Here is a 22,964-nt window from a genome sequence, read left to right as displayed (position 1 = left end):
GTGAGTTTGTGTGTTTGCATGCTTGTGTAAGAATGCCTCAGAACGCAACTTAAGCCTGTTTTCACTCCACATGTGTTATATAATTTTGCCCTTCCTATGGTCCAAGGCTCTGTGTGGCAATGGAACAAAATTGCTGGAAAATCTATGCAAATAAGCTCCTTGTTTTATTCATAGAGCTGGAATCTGTGCTGGAGGGCAACCATTGTTTTTGATTACTATCAATATAAAGTCTCTTCCTGTAATTACAGTTAACAGCTTACAATGCCTGTAAGGAACATCTAACAAGGTCAAAGACTAGAAAATTTCACAGTGGAATTTAAACAAAATTACAGTGTTTTAGGGAAAGGAGGAGAGAAAAGTTAGTGGAATGAACAACAACAACAACGAAAAAGAAAATGAAAGAAAGAAATACATCACTTCAGGTTCGTTTTGGTGATGTTAAAGCCCTTATTGGGTTAATCCAGTGTCCAGTAACAGTTGGGATATCAGTGAGGGGTGATGTAGAGGACATAATTCTTGTTATCCTCTGATAATACAGCTTTGCTTTATTTATTCTTGATCAAAAATACAGTGAACTGCAATATTTTGAAACAATATGTTTTCATGGCCTTTAATATATATTGTTTTGTTGGACAACATCACAGTCACATATACAGTTTAGTAATTGTAGGCTTTTTGGCGTAGACGAGAAACTGTGCACTCTATTGGTTCTTCATCCCAAGCATATACTGATGAATGCATCACAAGGAAGATGAACGCGGTCATGAAATGGCTCCATAGATTCCGTATCTTGTATTAGATGTAAAGCATGCAATAGATTTTACTGCAGGCAGTGGGTGATCGCCTCACTTTCTGCTTGTGATAGATCAATCAAACTGGCCCCATTACTGTTAAATCAGCACCTTTGCATCCCACCAGTAACCACATAAGAAATCCCAAAGAAGCTGAGACATTTCCCCGACTCTTGCTCTCATTCTTCTCTCTGTTACATTTGTTGCTCATTTACCCTCAAGCATTGCTGGGGGGTAGGAGGAGAAAATCTACTGTGAGAAATATTGTGCTTAGCTCTCGATTTCCTCTTTTAACTGGGTTCCCTTGCTCCGTCTGACTTTCTGACCATGATAAATGTGTCTGATGTGTTGCAGGGGAGTGAGGAGGGAGATGTGGATAAGAACAAGTGCTGTACACTGTGTAACATGTCCTTTACTTCAGCGGTGGTAGCGCAGTCTCATTACCAAGGCAAGATCCATGCTAAGAGGCTCAAACTTCTGCTGGGGGAACAGCCTGCCATAACAGCCAAAGGTACGTGTTGCTCACACAAACACACACGTAGCACTAAAAAGTTCTCTAGGGGGGTGTTTATGTGTAAGGAGATCTGTCGGAGATGACCGCGGGTGGCTGGAGGATCAGGGCAGGCGTTTGAACGAGCCGGACACTCACAGTCTTGCACTGCACATCATTGCTCACCACCTACTTGCCTACAGGGGTAACTGACCTAAAAAAAAGGCGGAAGAATCTGTCTGCGACTTAAAATGAGCTTTACAGAAGCAGCCGAGTGAAAGCAGTGTGTTTGAGGATGCTTTTGTCACACTGTCTGCATATTTGTGTTTATGTCTGTGTTCGTTCTTGCATTAGGTTTCTGTCACGCTGTGCTTTGCTGTGCATGTTAGGTTTCTGACCTGTTTACAGCACAATACCAAAATGAGCAGGAAACACCCGGGATCTGTGGGCTCTCAGAAATCCTTCGCCTGTAGGAGGATGCACAAAGGATATACAGTGTGTACAGTAGAGAGAGGCTTCGTGTGTCATTTCCATTTCAGCCAATGAGGAGCGCGACTGGCTTTCAGTTCCGTTCAGCATCCATTAGTCACCAGCTTTTCTACTGGCTGAGCCTCCAAATGCCCAATGTGTTTATTAATTACACTCTTCGCTGGGCAGCTGTGCCACATATGGCATAGTTAGGAGGCCCACCACATCACATCCAGTGTTTAGGATCAATTACACAATTCTAACGCTTGAGATGGAGTCACAGTCTGTCCACTATCTATGTCAAACTGATGTAATCTATTGGGCATGCAAGGCAGACTGGTGCATGAAAACCACTGTGTATCCTGTGGGATATTATTATTAACAGTAATATAAAGTATAAAAAAGTATGACTTTTTATTTAGATGAATTTTATTATTATAATTTTGATTATGATTTGCCAATTATTGCACATTTATTATAATAAAACATATATTTAAGGATAAAATACAGCTAAATAAAATTCTTATTATTAATATTATTATTATATTAAGAATTATTTATTATTATATTTCGTTGTTTATGATTACACTGATTTTATTATTACAATAAATGTCTAATATTTGAAAAACAATTATAATAAAATAGTAAATAAAAATACATCTAAATAAAAAGTAATAATATTTTATTATCATTATTATTATTATTATTATAGAATATCTAAATAAAACAACTAGTAATATTTATTATCATAATCAATAATGTTATTACTATAAAAATATTTTATGTAGATGTATTTATATTTTATAATTTTTATTGTAATCATGCTGACACCAATATTACACATTTATTGTAATAATAAAAAAAAATGAGAAAAAACTCTAAATAAAAATTAATAATACATTATTAATATTATTGGAGGTATTTTTATATTTACATTGATTTCATTATTATATTGTGTTTTGAAATTTGAAAAACAATCATAATTGTTATAATAAAAACAAAGTAAAAATATATCTAAATAAAAAGTAATATTTTTTATTCTCATATATATATATATATATACTTTTACTTTTTATTTCAATGTATTAATATTTTATGAATATAATAATTCGGCTTATGCTTTTTCAAATGTCAGACATTATAATAAAATTGATTTTATTATTCTAAAACATCTAAAAACGAATAATACATTATTATTATTATTATTATTATTATTATTATTATTATTATTATTATAAAATGTCTAAATACAATAAATATTTACCATTATTTTATTTATTTATTTTTTATAATATTTTTTATTTAATATTACTATTGAAATACACTTCTTGTGCTTACCACCCTGAATCTTACCAAACCTTTGAAAATGATTGCACATTTATTCATTACTTATCAACCTCATGGTGCAAATGATTGTTTAATGGTCTTGTGTGTTGCCATGTTAATTTAAAATTCATACACTGAAAAAACAAACTTTGAGGTATAGTAAAATATACTAGATTTACTTTCATAATTTTTACATTGTAATATTACAATTCATTGAGAACTAGAATTTCTAAGTAATTTTTTAAATAAATACACAATTAATTCATGTATAAAATGTACTGTATGGGAATAGTAAATTTTATTATATATTTTCTCATATTATTTAACTGTTTTAAAGTCATTGCACATAAATCTAAAAATACTGAGTAAATTTTAATCTAAAATCTTAGTACGTTCACATCCGCGTGACCGAATCACATGCCCACGTTTTGGATCCGAGACAGACGGTTGCGATTGCCACACGTGCGATTGGGATTGTCACAAGTGGATGCAAAGTTAATGTGTACGGTAAGTTATTGCCTTTTTGTAGTAATTTATGACAATGTATAGGTGCATGAGAATTTTAAAAGTCCGATTGACTTTGTTGTGTAACTCTGGTAACGTTAACTCGATGTTACATTAACCTAGGCCTGCATTTTCCAGTGCAGTCCGTGAAGCAGCAGTAGTCTCATACAGAAGTCAGTTTAAAACCAGAGAAATTTGTGTTAGTCAGTGAATTTATGTTAAAACACGCCGATTCGAATTTTGCATTAGGAAAAGTTCAGTCCTAATTTGCCACCCTCCTCATTTAACTGCGATCAGGTTACATTTAACCACAACTTTCAAAACATTAACGTTACATGAAATAAATCGTGCTGAGTGACATGAAAAAAAAAAATGTGTGAAAACGAATCAATAAACTATAAATTTCGTGACTACAGCAAGATTTGCCTTGAAATTATTGGACCAACCAAAATTGCCCTGAAGGCATAATTTTACAAGGAGCTGCGTTTTATTTCTGGATGAAAAGCACAATAACGTTCATACCTTCTACCGTTTACATTAATCTTTGTGGATTACACAAGCGTTTCTTCTCAGATACATTACAAAACTGAGAATAAAAAAGACAAAAGATTTGGTTAAACAATGTTAAAAAATATTGGTTATATCATTACAAATACTAATAGTGTAGAACAAATATTTTGAAATTTAGCAGCATCATTTTACCCATAATAAGCCATCTAAGATTTAGAAACTGGAGATTAAACTTTTTTTGTACTCTATCATGAACTATTGCAATAGGGTGATAATTTTTTTCAGTCCAGAAAGTGTCTGAAAAGCTCTGACATTGACTTATGTGTTTAAATGAACTTATTTAATTGTTACCTAGACATTATGATTATTAACCAGCATCACGTCAGAATACAACTCCTGCTTGTATTTCAGCTTCTGTTTATTGATTAGTTCTCATGTAATTTTCTACCTTAAATATAATGTATTTTCATTAATTCTGTTGTTTTAATATAATTGTGTTTGTTCATTTACAGCTTGACTGCATTTAGGAAATCTCTCAGACGCATGGTTTTCAACCCTGGTGTGTCATCAAGGATAAACAGTAAATTTTTATCTTATGTCTCAAAGAGAGCGGAAGTCAACTTCCTACCTCCACATCCAAATGGAGAAAATGTTGATAGCCTTGAAATGGAGAGGCAGGAGCTTCTCGAAGAGGTAAAAAAAAAAGAACAACCATAAAGTGATAAAAGAAAAAATGGCAAAAACATTCTCCTATCGAAGGCTGGAGGTTGTGAGTGGTAGTCCAGCTGCTGAAGACTTCAAGGAGAGATGGCCTGCCTTATTTTGTGAAGCTGAGGTATGTAAATGTATTCCCTTTATTAAGCCCTCTTGTTTGGCCAGAAACAATTTAAAAGTATTATTTAAATATCGATCTCTTGTCATTTCAGATACAAGAAGAATTTTGGAGACTAACTACAATTTCCTTGGAACAGAGCTTCATGAACAGGCTTGACGCCTACACGCCAAAAATGATTACCCTAATGAAGCTCAAGGGAGGTGTTGTGGGCACCAAGCTGAGGCCGTACATGGACATACTGAGTCAGGTGTGTTTGTTAAAAATTGTGCTTGTTCACTCTTTTGAGGAATGTGATCTGTTTCTCACACACTACACACTCATACAGTATCAGTCCTCACTCAATAGTCAGTTTTAACCACTTTTATTTATATAGTACTTTACACAGCACAGATGAGGTGGTAAATGATTGTAGAGGTCATTTATTAGGTCTTCTAAAGGCTGTCTGCAAAATATCATCAGCAGTCAAAAATTGGGCCTAGATCCAGACTTGATCAGACTGACTAGATCAGAAACCTTGGGTTAAACCTAAAGATAAGAGAGCGAAACAGTTAAAGGCAACTTTAAATGTTGGCACCAATTACCTTTAGATGTGTAAACACTGAAAACACTGTTTAAGTCTAAGATTTAAACCTAGTGATGTGAAATATCCAGACATATCTTAATTGCTACATAATGTGTAATATAGGTGAGTGTGATTTCACCAAGTACAACATGTTCCTGAATCAACATCCTTGTTGATCCTGGAACAACATTCTAATCAACCACAACATTCCAATCAACCAATCAGAATTGAGATATAACTTTTCAGGAAATATTTGTTTTAGCCTTATGATCAGGGTTAGATACTTCTACATCCTTGTAAATCAGGTATCATTTCCCACTGATTTTAGGAATAAATTATGGGTAGGTTTAGGGGTAGAGATAGGGTTAAGTCTATATTTTTGGACATAATGTTGATCCAGGATCAACAAAAGATGTTGATCCAGGATCAACAAAAGATGTTGATCCAGGAACATGTCTTACTTGGCAAAATCCCGGCGACCTGTAATATATGTAGTGTAGATATATTTAGCAGTTTAAACGACAAAGAATGGCAACAAAGTTAATATTTTGAAAAAAAGCTTAACAGACTACAAAAGCAACCACCAGACAGACTCCATCTTTCCAGGCTTTTCTCTTGTAGTCTTCTGTCAAATCACTGCTCTTTGCATGTGTATGCCATTGTATTATCACTTGGTAGTTTGTTTTCTATGGATATTGGTTATGTGTTGAAAATAATTATCTATTCACAGAACCAATACATTGAGATGAGGCGTGAAGCTGTTATCCGGAGCCTCATACTGTACATTGGCGAGAAAGAAGAGGAACTGTTTGAAGATTGCCAGGTAAAGCATTTTTTGTTCAATGTCATGTTAAAAATGTTACAATTGTATTACCGTAACGTACACCAGGGGTGGGATATGCTCCTGGACAGCCTGTGTCCTGCTGAGATTAGATCCAACCTTGAAGGAACATTCTCATTCTCCAACTCCCCCAGAGTTAAACAGTTGAGTTTTCCCATTTTCAAATCCATTTAGGTCTGGCGCTAGCACTTTTAGCATAGCTTAGCATAGATCATTAAATCTGATTTGCTCAGAAATGACCAAAGAGTTTTGATATTTTTCCAATTTAAAACTTGACTCTTCTGTAGTTATATAGTTTACTAAGACCAGCGGAAAATGAAAAGCTGTGATTTTCTAGACCGATATGATTAGGAACTATACTCTCATTCCGGCGTAATAATCAAGGAACTGTTCAGCTGTAACGTGAACATAGCAGGCGCATTGATAAATGAAAGCAACTGTGGAAATAGTTCCCAGCTAGCAAGACATGCTCCCTGTGCAAGGAAGAGGGTCTGGCTGGTTTCAGGTGCTGCATGATATCACTGTACCTGCTGCGTTCATGTTACAGCTGAACAGTTCCTTGATTATTACGCCGGAATGAGAGTATAGATCGTAGTCATTTTGGCCTAGAAAATCTGAACTTTTCATTTTCCGCCGGTCTTAGTACACGATGTAACTACAGAAGAGTCACGTTTTAAATTGAGCGAGATGCTTCTGGTCTAATCGGATTCAATGATCTATATTAAGCTATGCTAAAAAGTGCTATCAACAGACCCAGAGGTCGGCTGATTGGATTCAAAAACGATAAGACTCAACTTTTTAACTCTGGGGGAGTTGGAGAATGAGCCTATTTCCAAAAAATGTGGAGTGTTTCTTTAATCAAATACAACTGATCCAGGAAATCCAGGTCTACTAGAGACTTCAAAGTATGTTTGTTGGAGCTGGTTGGGGCTAAACTCTGCAGGACATTGACTCCAGGACCAGGGTTCACACCCCTTATGTACAGGTTAATCTTAAAGCAGAGGTGTCCAAATTCTGTTCTGGGGGGTCACTGTTGTGCAGAATTTAGCTCTAACTGGCCTCAACGCACTTGCCTAAAAGTTTCTAGTCCGTCTAGTAGAATATTAATGAGCAGAATTAGGCGTGTTTGATTTGGGTTGGAGACAAACTCTGCAGGAGTGTTGCCCTTTAAGACCAAAAGAGCCACAGTCCAGTAGTAAATTTATGGCTCAGGGTAACATTATTTGGCTGTAGTGGCTCTTATGTTATGTTTGACTAATGTTTTACTAAACCTGGCTCGCTGTAAAATAGGCTTGACTCAGTTTAGCGTAATATATACTGTATTACTTTAGTGTAGCTTTTTCAGTAAAATTCAGTTTATTTAGTTTGTCTAAATTGTGCAGGAGGACAACCACAGTGACACAGCGCAACACACCCTCAAGATTCTGGTTGTACATGGAGCTGATGGAAAGGATCCAGTGGATGTATCCATTATTCTTGAAGGCAAGGAGATATTGCCGGGATGCCAAAATACTGCTAAAGCTTGTGCCCTGCTTATGGGACTCATTTATGCCCTCAACCTTGATTCACTTTTTTAAAATTTAACAGAATTCGTAAAAGCACTACTCATTATCAGTAGGATGCAGTCTCTTTTAAGAAATTATTTTTGACATTATTTAGCTAAATTGTTTTATATAGAAATATTGACATCTTTAACTGTTAAACAAAATGTTTTTATGCATTTAATGCTGTAATGTTTAGAGCGTAAGTACAGAGTGCTATGTTGAATGTTGAAACTGCACTGTTTGAGAGGATTGTTACTTTTATTGAAATAGTAATGTTGTATCCATGCATTATATCCATGAGGTTTAAACCTCATCCCATGTTTTTGTATACCTCTTGGGGTTAAAACACTTTATGATCTTGACAAATTAAATTGTTTTCAGGACTCAAATCCCTAAGGAAACAGTTGTTATTTAAAACTTAGGTTTTGCTTTATGTAACTTCAAAAGGTTACATTTTGACTGAGTCATTGTTTAATGTTGGAACAAAATAAATGTTTATTGCATCTATGCTGTGTGGTTTATTAAAATGCAGACAAAATTACTATATTTTTTAGTAATATTTAATTACATACATTTAATAAATTAATTGAAATATTAAATAAAACCTACCTTATAACAGTAAATAAAATTTACTTAATATTTTAAGCTCATCTGTGTGTTTGTATTTAAAAAAATATATAGACTTTATCTAAATGCTTAGAATAAATATAAATCCTACATTAAATATAATTTAGTAATATTTACTTAATATTTTAACAAATGTCAAGTCAATTAATACATAGATTTTACTTGATTTTGGTAAGTGTATTTTACTTAAAATTGAAGCAGTAAATTTTACTTAAAAAGTGTTAGTGCAAATTGTTACGAGGATTTTATTAAGTAAATTCTACATGTTAGTTTTTTCAGTGTAGGTTCATTGTTTTCACAGTCTGGTTTTAAATGCAAGGCTGTGTAGCATATCTGGCTTAAAATGAATTACCACTGTAGTCTTTCCTTCACTCTCTCTCTCTCTCTCTCTCTCTCTCTCTCTCTCTGCTTGTTCCTCCCGTGTTTCCTGTCACTGACTGATGCCATCATTAGCTGTGCCATCTGCGTCTGATGGCTAGAGACAGACGAGGCTTGTGTCCCACTCCGAGGGGATTGAGGAAGACCATCAATCCCTCTGACGTGTGGCATACTGAGACAGACTAGCTCAGGCCCAGCTTAACTGAGCAGAGAGGAGTTCACTTGAATGTCCTGGCAATCTGGGGACAAACTGTAAACATGTTGCAGTGCCACTTCAACATTTGTTCACAGTAATCAAAAAAAGGGCTGTTTTTTTTAGAGGGAAGGATTATTTGATTTCTCAGAAATTCAATCCTTGTATTCATGTTGGTTTTTATTTTTGAAAACATGTTTATACCATTTTTAAATATAATTATTGACTTTAAAAATGTTGCGTGATCATTTTATAATAAATTTTCATGTCGTTAATTTGTTTTCTTGTTTGATCTGAACTAACCTTGCCTTATAAAACAGCAGAAGTCTAGATTGGCTTTTTATAAAAATCATTACCAGTCACATTGTGACTTTAAGCCCAACAAAAAAAAAAGGTCAACATAATTTTAGAAAATGAAACTAGATGTATTTTCAAGTCATTAATTTAAGGTATTTTAATATATCAAGTTAAAAAATACTTGTGCATTCAAATAATTTAATACTTAATGATGATGGTTTTAAGAAGTTATCTTGTATTGTGTGACGTATTAGTGGCTCTAGTGCAGTTTGTGTGAAATAAACCAGGCCATTAACAGGCCACCCTTATTGATTTCTGCATAACACACATACTGTAAATGACGTGACTGAGTGAAGCCAGTGACCTGAGCCCAGCTCAACTCCTGGGAAACACTATTGTTTCAGTCAGATATCAGCTTATAACACAAAACATCCTGTCTCTTTCTCCTGTTCTTCCTCCTCTTTTGTATTCAGTAAGACAAATGAGAAACCACTGGAAGGCCGTGTGGATTGACCTACATGTACATTTATTTAGTTTTTACATGACATTTAAGGGTACTACATCCATCTTATTAAATTACTCAGCAGGGTAGTTTGCAGTCAGGTTTGGTTGCCTGTGCATCTTGTTACTACAATAAACATCTTTGCCATTGGAAAATTATGGGAAAATTCTATGTTGTTTGTGCAAATGTGTGTCTAGTCTAGATATACAACAGTTAATTGTGGAAACTGGGCAAACGACCTAATTATACTTTTTTTTTTTTTTTAGCCTTTCAGAATCTTCAAAAAGCTTTTTTTTTTTTTTTTATGAAAATTGTTATCTTGTAAAATATTTGTGGTCAAAAATTCCCAGCTTATATAAAGCAGGGAACTGGATGAGATTCAGCAGTGAGAAAATTTGACAGAAACTCCAGTGAGGACGTTTTAGAGAGGAAAGCGGATAACTGCAAGGATAAAAAAAAAGAAAAGAAAGATAGAAAAAAATCCTTTGATCCTGTTCTGGTTGATCCGGAAATGGAATCTCTCAAGCCGTACACCTTCATTGCATTAGGATAAGATTGCATGTGGAATGGTTGGTGGTTTGTGCCATTTTTTGTGCACTGATGCTGTTTATAAGGTTCTAGCATGATTTGTGTGTTTGGGGAAAATGTATTAGGAATTTAGTTAGAATGTAAATAAGACAACCTACATTTACAGAAATTTTGCTATTTATTCAATGGAATTTCTCTGTTACATTTGAATTTCCTTGTTTAGTTTTTTTGTTTTTGTTTTTCTGTGTATTTTTTTTTAAATATGCATCTAATGGTTTCTGTTATGTGTAAATGTATTTAGACATTTATATTTGGAAAAAACAAATGTCATAATTGTGTTGTTTTTTATGTGCAACTTCAGTCAAGAGAGTCAGAAACAATATACATTTTATGATAAATCAAGTAACATGTGAAGGCAGCATAAACTTCATAACTAGGCCTGTATGGAGTCTACAGCAATGAAGTTTGACAATGAATAATTTCTAAAGGTATACACACATCACCTTGCATGTTCGCTTAATAAATACATCAGATGCTTTGCATGTTTTCCCCTACTGTTAAATGTGATAAAAGTGTGTGGTCTCAGACCTAACAACACGCAACAGCTCTCGCTAGGAAATCAGTCAAAGGTTTGTGCATATGACTTGTGCAGGCTTTCTGCATGGGTGAATGATCTCTCCGAAAGTCCCTCTCCATCTTTATGTCACCCAAATCCAGTAGCTGTCTTTTTGCCTGCAGTAAATCTCCTGATAGATGACTCTTCCCTTATTGCCTAAACTGTCACCTGGAATTACCTGAAGTTTCTCTGTTATTTCCTCCCACAGAATCTCATTAATGTTTGAAATCTCCTGCCTGCTGGTGTCAGACTATTGTTTGTTATAAAGAAGACAGGAAACGCATTACCGGTGAATCTTTTTCACTGCAGCTGTGGCCATGATCTGAACTTTTTAAAATGTGAGAGACTTGAAATGATTTCAGGCAGTGCATTATATGAACGTTTTGTTGTTGTTTTTTGTTTGTCACTATTCTCGACCTGCTATCCCATCCTCGGTCCCTAATTCAATTTCACTTACTGTATATATATATAGCCTTTCCTTAACTAGGGATACTCTGGAGCCTTCTAAGTGATTTTAAAGTGCTTTTATGCTGCAGTAGGCAAAGGGCAGGAAATAAATGGAGGGATGGAGATTTATCTGTCTTTTGGGGAACAGATATGCTCATCGCTCCTCCCTGAGCTTGAGAATACGAGGCACAGTGGGGGAGAGGGCAGTGAGGTGCTAATGATACACTGAAATAATGTTAAAGAGCAAGAAGTAACAGTTTTGAACAAGGTTTTGACCACCCCTGGTGACCACGAGAACATTAAGTAAAACTGCGATAGCAGTAATGAATGACTTTAGTGTCATAGGCCTGTGGCACCAAATTTAATTTAGGCAATACAGAAGGACTATTAAGGCAGAAGTCTGGTTGCAGTAATTACATTGGGTAAGATAATGCCATCTGCATTGAGAGACTATAGCGATGGTGAGTGATGGTGTTATTGAGGACATTCCCGGGGAATATATTCATTTATCCTTTATCTCTTTTGTGAGGCTCAAGGTTTTAGCTAATATGCTTAAATATACCCAGTGAACTGCTGTGTGATATTTCTGGAAGGACTTTATACTGCCACTTTGTCCTCATGAATGGTAGTATATACAGTATATATATAAGTTTGGGGTCAGTAAGTCTTTTTTTATTCAGAAGTAACATTAAAGATATTTATAATGTCACACAAGATTTCTATTACAAATACGTGCTACTTTTTTACTTTCTATTCCCTAAATAATCCTGAGGAAATGTATAACACAAATAATTAAGCAGCTAAACTGTTCAAGATTGCTAATAATAATGAGAAATGTCTCTTGAGCAGCAGGTGAGTATATTACAGTGATTCCTGAAGGATCACGTGACACTGAAGACTAGATGAAAGGCTGCTTTGCCATCACAGGAATAAATGACATTTAAAAAAATATCTGAAAAAGAAAAGAGTTATTTTCGATTGTAATCATTTAGTTTTAGAATGATTCACCAAACACATGAACTGTGTGATGTCATGTGAGCAGTGTTTTATAATGAGGGTCTGGTTTCACACTGCAACCATGAACGCGGTGCATATTATGAAACTTTCAAGACTTTAAAACTTTTTGACCTACTTCTAAAAACAAATATATAGTTGTCAAGAGAAATGAAGGTTTGGAGCCGCTGCTGTGGCGCTGTACATATGCTGCAGTGTGAATACTTTGCCAATTCTGCAGCTGCAGTGACATATATACGCTGACATGAAGCTAATGCAAAACTCAAGCTTGCGGTGTGAAACAGGTGTAAAATGTATGGCATTTTAATACATAGTTATAACTATAAATCAAGACATTCATTCCATTCCACACAAAAAAACACAGAGGCACTCACTATTAAAGCAAGGAACTGCTAGTAAGTTGTCATCATGAGACACATGGCTCAAAGGGAACAACGAACACAACAAGTGCAAATAATCAATTATGTCAAAAAGCTTGGTGACACTGTATAAAACTTAGCATGAAAAACTTTGAGTTGTGCAAAAATGTCTGTGTTAAAATAAAACACAGCTATCTTATATTGTATAGGGATGGTCTTTGTCTTGTGTTTATAGGAAACTAGAAACCTTCCCGTTTTTTATTTTGATGGATATCACTCCGTAAACCCCTGAGCTTGTAAATCAATACTCCAATGTTTCAGTGCCGGATTCTGCTAATATCCATAGTGTTATACTGCAAGAGTCTGACAGATACACCAATAACGGCAGCCAGGGCTTAAGGGAGTTTTATGAATTACACATTATGTACTATACTTTACTGACACTTTTATTAAATTTGTATTTGCTTTGCATTTTTAAAGTTTGTTCTTCATAGAGCGCTAAGCCTTGACACTCATAAAATGCTATGTAAATTTCCTGTATGACCACACTTCATGCAGTATTAATTTATTGAATGGCTTTAATGCAAATGCATTGTCTTTCATTGTGCCAAGAACTCATGCAATAAACCCTGCAATAAACAACATTTCTTCACAGAGAATGACCGTCAGTTAAAAATAAACTAGATTGAGCTTTCTCAAAATGAAGTTGCCTGCTCATGTACTATCGCCCACTCTCGTGGCAGCTCATTTATCTTCTTTAAATTTTCATCTCATGAAGAATTTTAATTTACGGTATCAAATTAAATTTCTGCAGCAGTGGTTGTTAATTGCCTAAATTAAATTTTGTGTCCCATCCAAAGCATGCATTTTACTTTTATCAACCCCAGCTGAAAGAATGTAAAAGAAGAGTGAAAAACAGATTGAAGGAATAATCCACGTGTTTTGGCAGGGTTTACATTTCCTGGCACAACAACATTTTTCTCTTTGTTTTTTGGACATCCCAGTTTTTACAGATTTGCTAATAAATCAAACCTTTGTAGGAAGCTTATGTGGAGTCTCTTAAGCCCCTGTCATAGATTTTGCAGACATTATTAGTGTAGCTTATGTATCAAATCATATATAAAGTTGCAAATAGGAATGAAGAACAGGCAGTCAGTGTAAATGTAAACAAACTCTGTCAAAGATACTGGGTCAGTTCTCTCTCACCGCTCAATAACACTTATGAACACTAATAAACACAGACATGAAGTGGCTCATTCTTTAAAATGTTCCCTTCTGCCATAAAACTGGATGTGATGTCAAGGCTGAAAAGAGCTTTTGTAAACATTGTCCATGGCAGAGTGGACAGCCACTGAGGTGTTAAAACTGATTGTTTGGCCTGGCATTATGATTATGGTGTGTTTTGTGTTTATTCGGTCTGCTCTGTGGTGCTGCACATCCATGCACAACAGTAAATGAGTAAAGAAGCTTGCTTTGTGTGTGTTGGTCAAATGCAGGACTGTCAGAAACAATGTATAGCATCATCTTCCTTATAAAGAAACTGGCAACAGCTTGTTAGTTATGTAGCAGAGAACACATCCAAACACAATGCTGAATGAAATCTCAGTAATTGGGTTGTTGCTGTCAAGATCAGAAATAATTTCTGACTAGAATCACTGAAGTTAACAAGAATAAGACATACTTTTGTTTGTTTCACTGGGTTGACCAAACATAAAATGTCATCACATATCTGGGAATGATTTGTTATTTGAGTTTCTCTTTTGCTTTCTGAGCTTGTACTAATAGAAAATCCAAAAATCCTCAAGCTATCTGGATTGCAACTAGGGTTCAAAATCATACACTTAAAGTGCCAAGTGAGAGTAAAACTTGGCTTTAGGAAGTGAATATAACAAAATTAATTGCCAGCTGGCAGATAATTTTGTTAGAAATGGCAACATTACATGATTTAAAACTGATTGTGTGCCCCTTGTGATGTAAGCAGCAGAATCAAAGCAGCACAAACTGTAAAACCTTAGTCCTAACCCTCACCTCTTCTAACTACAACAAAGGCATTTTTCTTCTGAAAACCATGTTGTGACAAATGTATAGAATATTCTTCATGTTAAGCTTCTAAAACAGCAATAAGAAGAATTTCTGTTTTTTTTGCATTTTCATATCACTGAAAGATTGAAACCGTAGTGTTGCAAGTGAATTAAATTTGAATGGAAAATATACATAATTTATAACAATATAATTTAAATATAACCATCTATACTATAGATTTTTTTTCTCAGGATTCTTGAATATCAAAAGATGTCCCACACAGAGCATCGAATCTTGGCCATTGCCTAAAGCTTTATATAGCAGTCTACTTACATAATTTACCATCTTGTACCTGTACTGCTCTCTTTGGTCCACTTTTATACTGTTATCAATATTTTTAACATTTTGAATGAAAACATTACCATCGGATCCAATATACAGTAGTCGGCACAGCATTTTAGTTTCAATCTTTTAAAAAATCCCCTTGTAAAGGCATCTGCGGTAAAATGAAGTGAAAAAAGGACCAAGTTCTATTGACGCCACCTGGAACTTATTTAAAAATAAAACTCATCCACTCTTATACCATTATGGTAACAATGAAGGTGATTCGAAGACTGTGTTTTTCCACAACTTTGCACTTTAAAGCGTCTTGTTGTCTTCTGAGCCATCTTTATAGTTGCTTTCTGCATAGACCTATACGGAGCCCCGCACATGACATGCAAGAAAAAATAAATAAATTGTGTGTATGATTTACTAATTCGTTGCCTCAATGTACTAAAACGTGCACACGATAACTATTGGGTTCCCTCGATTTACTTTTGCGTTCCCTCGATTTGCTAAATCATGTGCACTATTTATAAATCGAGTGAATGCTATAGTAATCGTCTGCACATTTTAGTATATTGAGGAAACAAATTAGTAAATTGTGCACATTATTTAGCCTAATATTTTCTCCTGCATGTCATTTGCGGGGCTCCGTAGACCTGCATTTGCTTCTCTTGTTATTTACCATACATGTGTGAATTGGTGGGCGGGGCTAAACAAGGGAGTGAAGTGGATGCAGGTGTTGATCTTCTACTGCGAAGGCAGTGTTTAGCCACACCATTACATCATAAACAGCACATTCCACAAGCCTGTTGTCTTGGCAGACTGGCTTCAATATAAGCTGTTTTTAGACTAACAAGAAAGTTTTGAGTTCTGAAACTTACAGGGTATTTTTATAGTACAATGACCTCATATGTCAAAAGATCCGATTAAATAAATAATGTTTTAATTCGTTATTCCATTCTAATTCTTGTTCTGCTTGGTTTCTTCAGAGGTGACACCTAGTCCAGTGAAAACACCCTCGTCAGAAACCTCACCTGTGAGCTCGACCCGTCAGCACCGGGATTCTGATCGCTACTGTCAGCTGTGCAATGCTTGGTTCAACAATCCTGGAATGGCACAGCAACACTACGACGGCAAAAAGCACAAGAAAAATGCAGCACGCGCAGATCTACTGGAACAACTAGGAAAGACTTTAGACATGGGAGAGATGAAAGGTACAGACTTAAACGCTCTGTTAATGGCTGTTTGTGGCTGCATGATTAATTTGGCTGTTAGTTCATTAGATAATGAAGAACTGAACTGACTGATAAAAAATTTGTATTGCTTTACTGTCCTGCAGGTCTTTGATGGAAATGAGAATGTTGATTATATTGGCCAGTGCAACTGCCTAGAAATTAATTGGTTATGCAAAATGATAATGTGTCATAAAATTAAGCTTGAAATGACTACGTATGATGCCATTAAAAGGTCATTGAGGTTTACAGAGAAATTGTTCGGATACATTTTCCCTATGCCTTTTCATGAAAACATTTCAGTATTTTACCTAAATAATTTATGTTTCACTGAAACAACCAACCCCAGAAGTATTTGCAATGGGGTCCAAAAGTCTGAGACCATTATTCAAAATGGATCTATTTTAAATTTTTCTTATTAAATAAAATCATTACAAATTATATTATCAGCATAGCAAAGGTTTTTTTTTATCTATAAACTGTGTCTGACTTCAGTTTTATTTTAATTTTTTTGTCAATCACACAGCACAGTTATGTCACAAATCTTTTGATGCTGTGATGTCTTCAAAAGTAACTGCATTGAAAAAGGAAAAAGGAAAAGAAAAAGAGTTGTGTGGATTTTTTTTATATGACTGTAACTAAAGGTGTGAGAGCTCAATGGAAAACTGTGAGGTTACAAGGATTGACCTCTGTTGCTCATGTTATATTTCACAGTGTTTTTTTTTATTGAAGGCCATTCCCAACTCAGAGAGTTAGTTGGTCCCATGGGGCTCACTTCCTCGATAGATTATTGAAAGTGCTCACATGATACAATAAAACTTCTCAATGTGTCTTTTACTTCCCTTGCCTCTTCTCCAGCCTGGGCTTCAAGAGATTAAAAGCAATAGGTTTGTTCATCCAGAGACTTCGACACAGGCTATTAATCTCTGTGGGATGAAGAGTGTGCTCTCCCGTTGTCTCATGGCTCACATTATGTCAATATCAATTACAAACACATTTTCTCTCAGGTGAGAAGGAAAGAGACCATGCCAGCAGTCATTTCTGCGAGGGCTTCCACCACCTAGCAGAACTATTAAGTAACATGGGATGTGTCAACTCATTAGAGCTAAAGGGACTCAATGCAGTACAGATCAAAGCTTCAGAGAGATTGGCGCTGTGAGACTGAGATGAACACTGAGCTGAAGTTGGGTTTAGTTTGTTTGGACTGAAGGTTATGCCTAGCTTAGCATGATGGATTGTGAATTCTGAGCAGCCTTGTTAATGGAAGACACGCTGAAGACTTTGCCAGACTCATAGTGACTATTACTCTGTCAGCACAAGATTAAAATGGAAAACAATTAGGCTGAGTGCCGAATGAGAAAGTTATCAGATTTATGAATTATTTGATTTTGTCATACATCCTGCTTCACATTAAAGCTCAGAGTTTTAGGTAACACTTTAAAGTAGGGGAGATCAATGTTTTTGGTACACGTTTCCCCTTTAACTGTAAAACAAAACAATTGTGGTTTTAAACCACTCTTTAAGGTCAGAACATGACAAACACTAAACGTTTTTTGAATTGTTTACACTTTTCCAGTCATTTTTCCTTAACAAAATAATAAATATCTTAATAGAAAAAAGCTTGTGCTTACAGTATAGCTGAAATCACAGCACAGGCATTGTCTTTATCTTATGTGTATTTGATTTCTGTCTGGAATGACATGAAGAAACAGAACAAACTGAGACAGACTAAATTCAGAAGAGCTGTGGCAACGTCAACATGCTTCAAGAAACCTTCCTGCAAAGCTGCAGTACTGTTAAAAGTTTTAGACACCTATGTAACAATGCTGTAAAATGAGGAAGCTGTCAAAAATAATGTCATGAATAGATTTCCTTTATCAATTAACTTCTATTAAAGGTGCTGTAGGGAACTTTTGTAAAAAAATATTTTTTACATATTTATTAAACCTGTCATTATGTCCTGACAGTAGAATATGAGACAAATAATCTGTGAAAAAAAATCAAGCTCCTCTGGCTCCTCCCAGTGGTCCTATTGCCATTTGCAGAAACTCCATCGCTCCCGGTAAGAAACAACCAATCAGAGCTGCGGTCCGTAACTTTGTTTGTGTTCAAAATGTAGAAAAATGTGTATAATAAGCGAGTACACCATGAATCCATTTTCCAAACCATGTTTTTGGCTTGTCCTGAATCACTAGGGTGCACCTATAATAAGTGTTTATATTCGGACTATACTAGACATAAACAGAGAGAAGTAGTTCCGGCTACGATGTTCTTCCGCAAGACGCAAACAGTTCTGTTTATTAACCGCTAGAGCGTCAAAAGTTCCTTACCGCAGCTTTAACTAAAGGAAATCAACATTTTGTGTGTTCATCCTTTGTGTTTAAAGCAGCTTTAGCTCTATGTGCACTTGCGCATAGTTTTTCATGTAGCTTTGCAGGTAGGTCTCTTGAAGCGTCTTGGAGACATTGCCACAGTTCTTCTGGATTTAGTCTGCCTCAGTTTGTTCTGTTTCTTCATTTCATTCCAGACAGACTGATGATAATCAGATCAGATCTCTGTGTGGAGTGCTGGCTGGTTGGTTATGTAATCTTAATGGGCAGAATTTCAGTCACTATTTCAAATTAATCTTGATACCTGATTACAGAAACGGTAAAACTTATAAATGAAAACTTTTATTGAGAATTTGGCTACATTAAAATACAGTTTGTGAGCACAGAGAGGACAAAAAATGTAAATGAAAATACGACGTAATGGTGTTGTGAACATGCTAATTAGCATATAGTGTCATCTAGTGAAATTTAGCAACTTTTTTAAGCAGGCTTCAGCTACTTTCCATTGAAAGAAGTTGCCAACACTGGTGGTGCAGCTCAAATGAGTTGCGCCGTTTCATTCCCCTTTTGGCGCATAAACATTGAACATTTATCAAACTCTTGTTATTGTTTTATCGAGGAAAATTGTTTCGCAATAATTAACGTTAGCGTATTATCGCCCAGCCCTAATTGTCCAATGTGACTTACAACTTCTTTTAGTTTAAATTGATGCAAGGTGCTACAGTTATATCTGGCCTTCCCTATATATCTTTCACACACATTTCCTCTTCACTGGGTTAAGGAGGGAAAAATGGATGGGCCAACCATCTCTGCAATTTTCCCCCCGGCTGCCCGTTCTCACTGTCTGCCCTGAAAGGTCTCTCACTAATGTCACCTAGTCATTACTCCAGCCAGGAAATGTCAGCACAGACACTGCAGCGTTCAGTAGTACGCCTCTGATGGCTTCTCTCCAATGTGATTATCAATTAGTAATGATGTGGCAAATCACCCTAACAGCCAGAGCGAGAGAGAGAGAGAGAAAGAGTTTGCCAGAGAGGGAAATGTTGCAGGAGAACTTGCTGTCTAATTCATCGGGCTGGGAGCTGCTGCTGGCAGGCTCATCTTTCACACAAAGCGTTAGCACCTACAACACTTGCCTCTGTCTCTCTTTCAGTATCCATTCCATGTTTTTTCTCCTTCTGTCTGCTCGCCTTAGATTTTTCTGCATATTTCTCTGTTTGCATATATCTGTCCCGGGCATCCTGTGTTGTCTGATGTTCAGAGCATCAGAGAGGGTGGCAGCAGTCACACTTTGAAGACTGCAACATCATGAAATATTCATAGCTTTTCTGTTGAGCACTGTGTCTGCATAGTTTCTGATGAATTTGTGTGTGCATATCTGTGAGTGCATGGCATGTATTCTTGGGCTAAACTGTTACTTTTGTGTTCTGTAGATTTTTTGGGAGGGTAAACATCAAGGGCTTCTCCTACATTTTTTCTACATTGTTGAAAAAAGGCCACTATCCAGGTGATACCAGTTGAACATTACAATTTTTAAAACTGTATACAGTTATTGGTAAGCAAGTCTGCTTAGCTGTCCTCATTTTAACAGAGAATACTGATATAATTCAAGCTGATATGATTTCAGAAGTGATTATGGCTCTTTTTTTCTTTTGTCATCACCAAGCCAGTCAGGCGAAGCCTGTGACAAATTCCATCTATCCTAACACAGTCCTGCTGGTTAATTGGAAAGACAAGTTTGGAGATATAATTTGGCTCATCTGGTAATCAGCATCTTCACTCCAAAGGACTGTGCAATTACATTCTTCCTGCCTAGTGCCTCAGTGTACAAGCCATTAGTTTTACATGCCACCCTGAAACCGATCGAGGAGTGTTGGTGGCTGTGAGTTCATTCCAAGGTGGCATGTTATCTGTATTCTTTTGAGCTTTGTTGTATTGTATTGGTAAGAAAGATGTTAGCTCTTGTTTTTAAAATGATTTTGGAAAGACCTGAAAAGCAGTACTTTATTATTGCAGCTTCAATGTGAAGCTTGAAAAAGATCTAATTTAAGACATCTTGCACCAGCAGTTGTCAGAATTTATTTAAAGGATAGTTTACCCCCAAAATAAAAATCTGTCATCATTAACTCATCCTTATGTTGCACTTTCATCTGTAAAATACAAAAGAAAATACTCTGAAAATACTCATGTTTTAACACGTCTTTACACTCTGTGTCTTTACACAGCTGGTACAACAGCTGTCACTTACTACTATGATAAATTTAGGGGTCAGTTTGTTTTCAGCAGAAAAAAAGAAAGTCTTGCATGTAAATGGTGACCACATTTTCATTTTGGGTAAACTGTATAAGGTACTTTTATCGCATAATTGAGATACTGTGATTATTAGTATGTGAATGTAATCAGAAAATGCTAAATTAATTTTGTTGTATTATATGTGCACTTCTAAATACGGGCGCTAGCCGTGGGCTTTTTCAATTTGATATGGTTGATATATTTTCTTCTCGAGCAGAAGTGGATCAGTGTTTGCTGAATTACCCACCATTTAGATGCCATCTGCGTGTCACTGTACAAATCTGGGCATGTTTTTCTCATTCATTGTTGTTTAGCATATTTTTGCTCATGTCTGAATTCACACAGCAGAGCTGATGACGAATTGAGGCAGAAACATTGTCTATTTACAGTGCAAACATGCTGATTCAAGCCTGTCCAACAGGTTAGTGGCTTATAATGTGCTGAATATGACAGGATGTTGTGTATTTGACCTCTGCCCTCATGATCACTGCCCATGTAAATGATGTAGTATTTGGAACCCCTTATACTTTACGTATTATACTAATTTCTCCATAAACATATGCTTAGGTTTTCTGGCATACTGAGAGGGTCAGAGTAGTTTGTAGTTTGTTTACCAAGGCTGCATTTCTGATTTCATGATTTCTGAAGGATTGTGTGACACAGAGAATGAGAGTACAGGTGCATCTCAATAAATTAGAATGTCATGGAAAAGTTCATTTATTTCAGTAATTCAACTCAAATTGTGAAACTCGTGTATTAAATAAATTCAATGCACACAGACTGAAGTCTTTGGTTCTTTTAATTGTAATGATTTTGGCTCACATTTAACAAAAACTCACCAATCTATTTTTATCTCAACAAATTAGAATACTTCATAAGACCAATAGAAAAGGGGGGGGGATTTTTTTTTTTTTTAAATGTTGGCCTTCTGGAAAGTATGTTCAGTTACTGTACATGTACTCAATACTTGGTAGGGGCTCCTTTTGCTTTAATTACTGTCTCAATTTGGTGTGGCATGGAGGTGATCAGTTTGTGGCACTGCTGAGATGGAATGGAAGCCCGGGTTTCTTTGACAGTGGCCTTAAGCTCATCTGCATTGTTTGGTCTCATGTTTTTCATTTTCCTCTTGACAATACTCCATAAAAGTGTTCCAGCAATTGTTCCCGGGTCGCTAGATTTTTCACACTTCCAGTGATTACTTGGAATATCTGCGTGCGTTCACACACAATCTGTAAAGGTCCCGTAATGACACATGACATCAGGGTGTGACGTGTAATGTACGACACGGCATTAGATCTGGCTTTTGTTCACACAACATTCGTCCCGGACTGAAATGTTACTAGGTCCCCGACCCGGGTTCAATGCCGGAATCAATCCCGGGACGTGTTTGCTTTCCCACAGAAGGTGACCCGGCAATGTTCCTGCAATTTGCCGGGTCGACGTGCAGTGTAAAAGGGGCAACAGACTACTCTGACGTTGTCTGTGGTTCAGGAGTGGCTTAACAAGAAGAATACAACAACTGTAGCCAAATCCTTTGTTGCGTCTGTGTGTAGTGGCTCTTGATGCCTTGAGCCCATCAGTCCAATCCTGTTAACAATTCTGTTAACATGCTTGGATACAGCACTCTGTGAACAGCCAGCTTCTTTGGCAATGAATGTTTGGGGCTTACCCTCCTTGTGAAGTGTGTCAATGATTGTCTTCTGGACAACTGTCAGATCAGCAGTCTTCCCTATGATTGTGTAGCCTAGTGAACCAAACTGAGAGACCATTTTTGAAGGCTCAGGAAACCTTTGCAAGTGTTTTGAGTTGATTAGCTGAGTGGCAGTTCACCAAATTCTAATTTGTTGAGATAGTGAATTTGTGGGTTTTTGTTAAATATGAGCAAAAATCATCACAATTAAAAGAACCAAGGACTTAAAATACTTCAGT

General features: G+C 36.1%; 2 protein-coding genes across 3 annotated transcripts in view; both read left to right on the top strand.

Annotated features, from left to right (window-relative positions):
- LOC127958023 (zinc finger matrin-type protein 4-like) overlaps window positions 1-22,964 on the top strand; it is a 76,308-nt gene that overhangs the window by 36,562 nt on the left and 16,782 nt on the right. The window contains exons 4-5 of the mRNA XM_052556805.1: window positions 1,146-1,302; window positions 16,171-16,395. Coding sequence (XP_052412765.1) covers window positions 1,146-1,302; window positions 16,171-16,395 — 382 coding nt within the window. The remainder of the gene's footprint in view (window positions 1-1,145; window positions 1,303-16,170; window positions 16,396-22,964) is intronic.
- LOC127958024 (uncharacterized) lies at window positions 3,458-8,376 on the top strand. 2 transcript variants are annotated; one of them, XM_052556806.1, is made up of 6 exons: window positions 3,458-3,582; window positions 4,602-4,782; window positions 4,849-4,924; window positions 5,016-5,171; window positions 6,217-6,309; window positions 7,710-8,376. In XM_052556806.1, the coding sequence occupies exons 2-6, from the start codon at window positions 4,685-4,687 to the stop codon at window positions 7,902-7,904; spliced, it is 618 nt and encodes a 205-aa protein (XP_052412766.1). In that variant the 5' UTR covers window positions 3,458-3,582; window positions 4,602-4,684; the 3' UTR covers window positions 7,905-8,376. The 2 variants fall into 2 exon arrangements, with proteins under 2 accessions (XP_052412766.1, XP_052412767.1); XM_052556807.1 differs by having other exon boundaries at window positions 3,557-3,577.

The sequence above is a fragment of the Carassius gibelio genome, chromosome B5 (genome assembly GCF_023724105.1).
Source record: "Carassius gibelio isolate Cgi1373 ecotype wild population from Czech Republic chromosome B5, carGib1.2-hapl.c, whole genome shotgun sequence".
Lineage (NCBI taxonomy): Eukaryota > Metazoa > Chordata > Actinopteri > Cypriniformes > Cyprinidae > Carassius > Carassius gibelio.
The sequence above is the reverse complement of the archived record's forward strand: the minus strand, read 5'-3'. Positions and strand labels throughout refer to the sequence as shown.

Bases quoted from the DNA above. Each gene is read 5' to 3' on its own strand.
- LOC127958024 (XM_052556806.1), top strand. From the start codon at position 4,685: ATGTCTCAAAGAGAGCGGAAGTCAACTTCCTACCTCCACATCCAAATG. The intron at 5,172-6,216 runs GTGTGTTTGTTA...ATCTATTCACAG, and splicing joins ACATGGACATACTGAGTCAG to AACCAATACATTGAGATGAG. The intron at 6,310-7,709 runs GTAAAGCATTTT...TAAATTGTGCAG, and splicing joins AACTGTTTGAAGATTGCCAG to GAGGACAACCACAGTGACAC.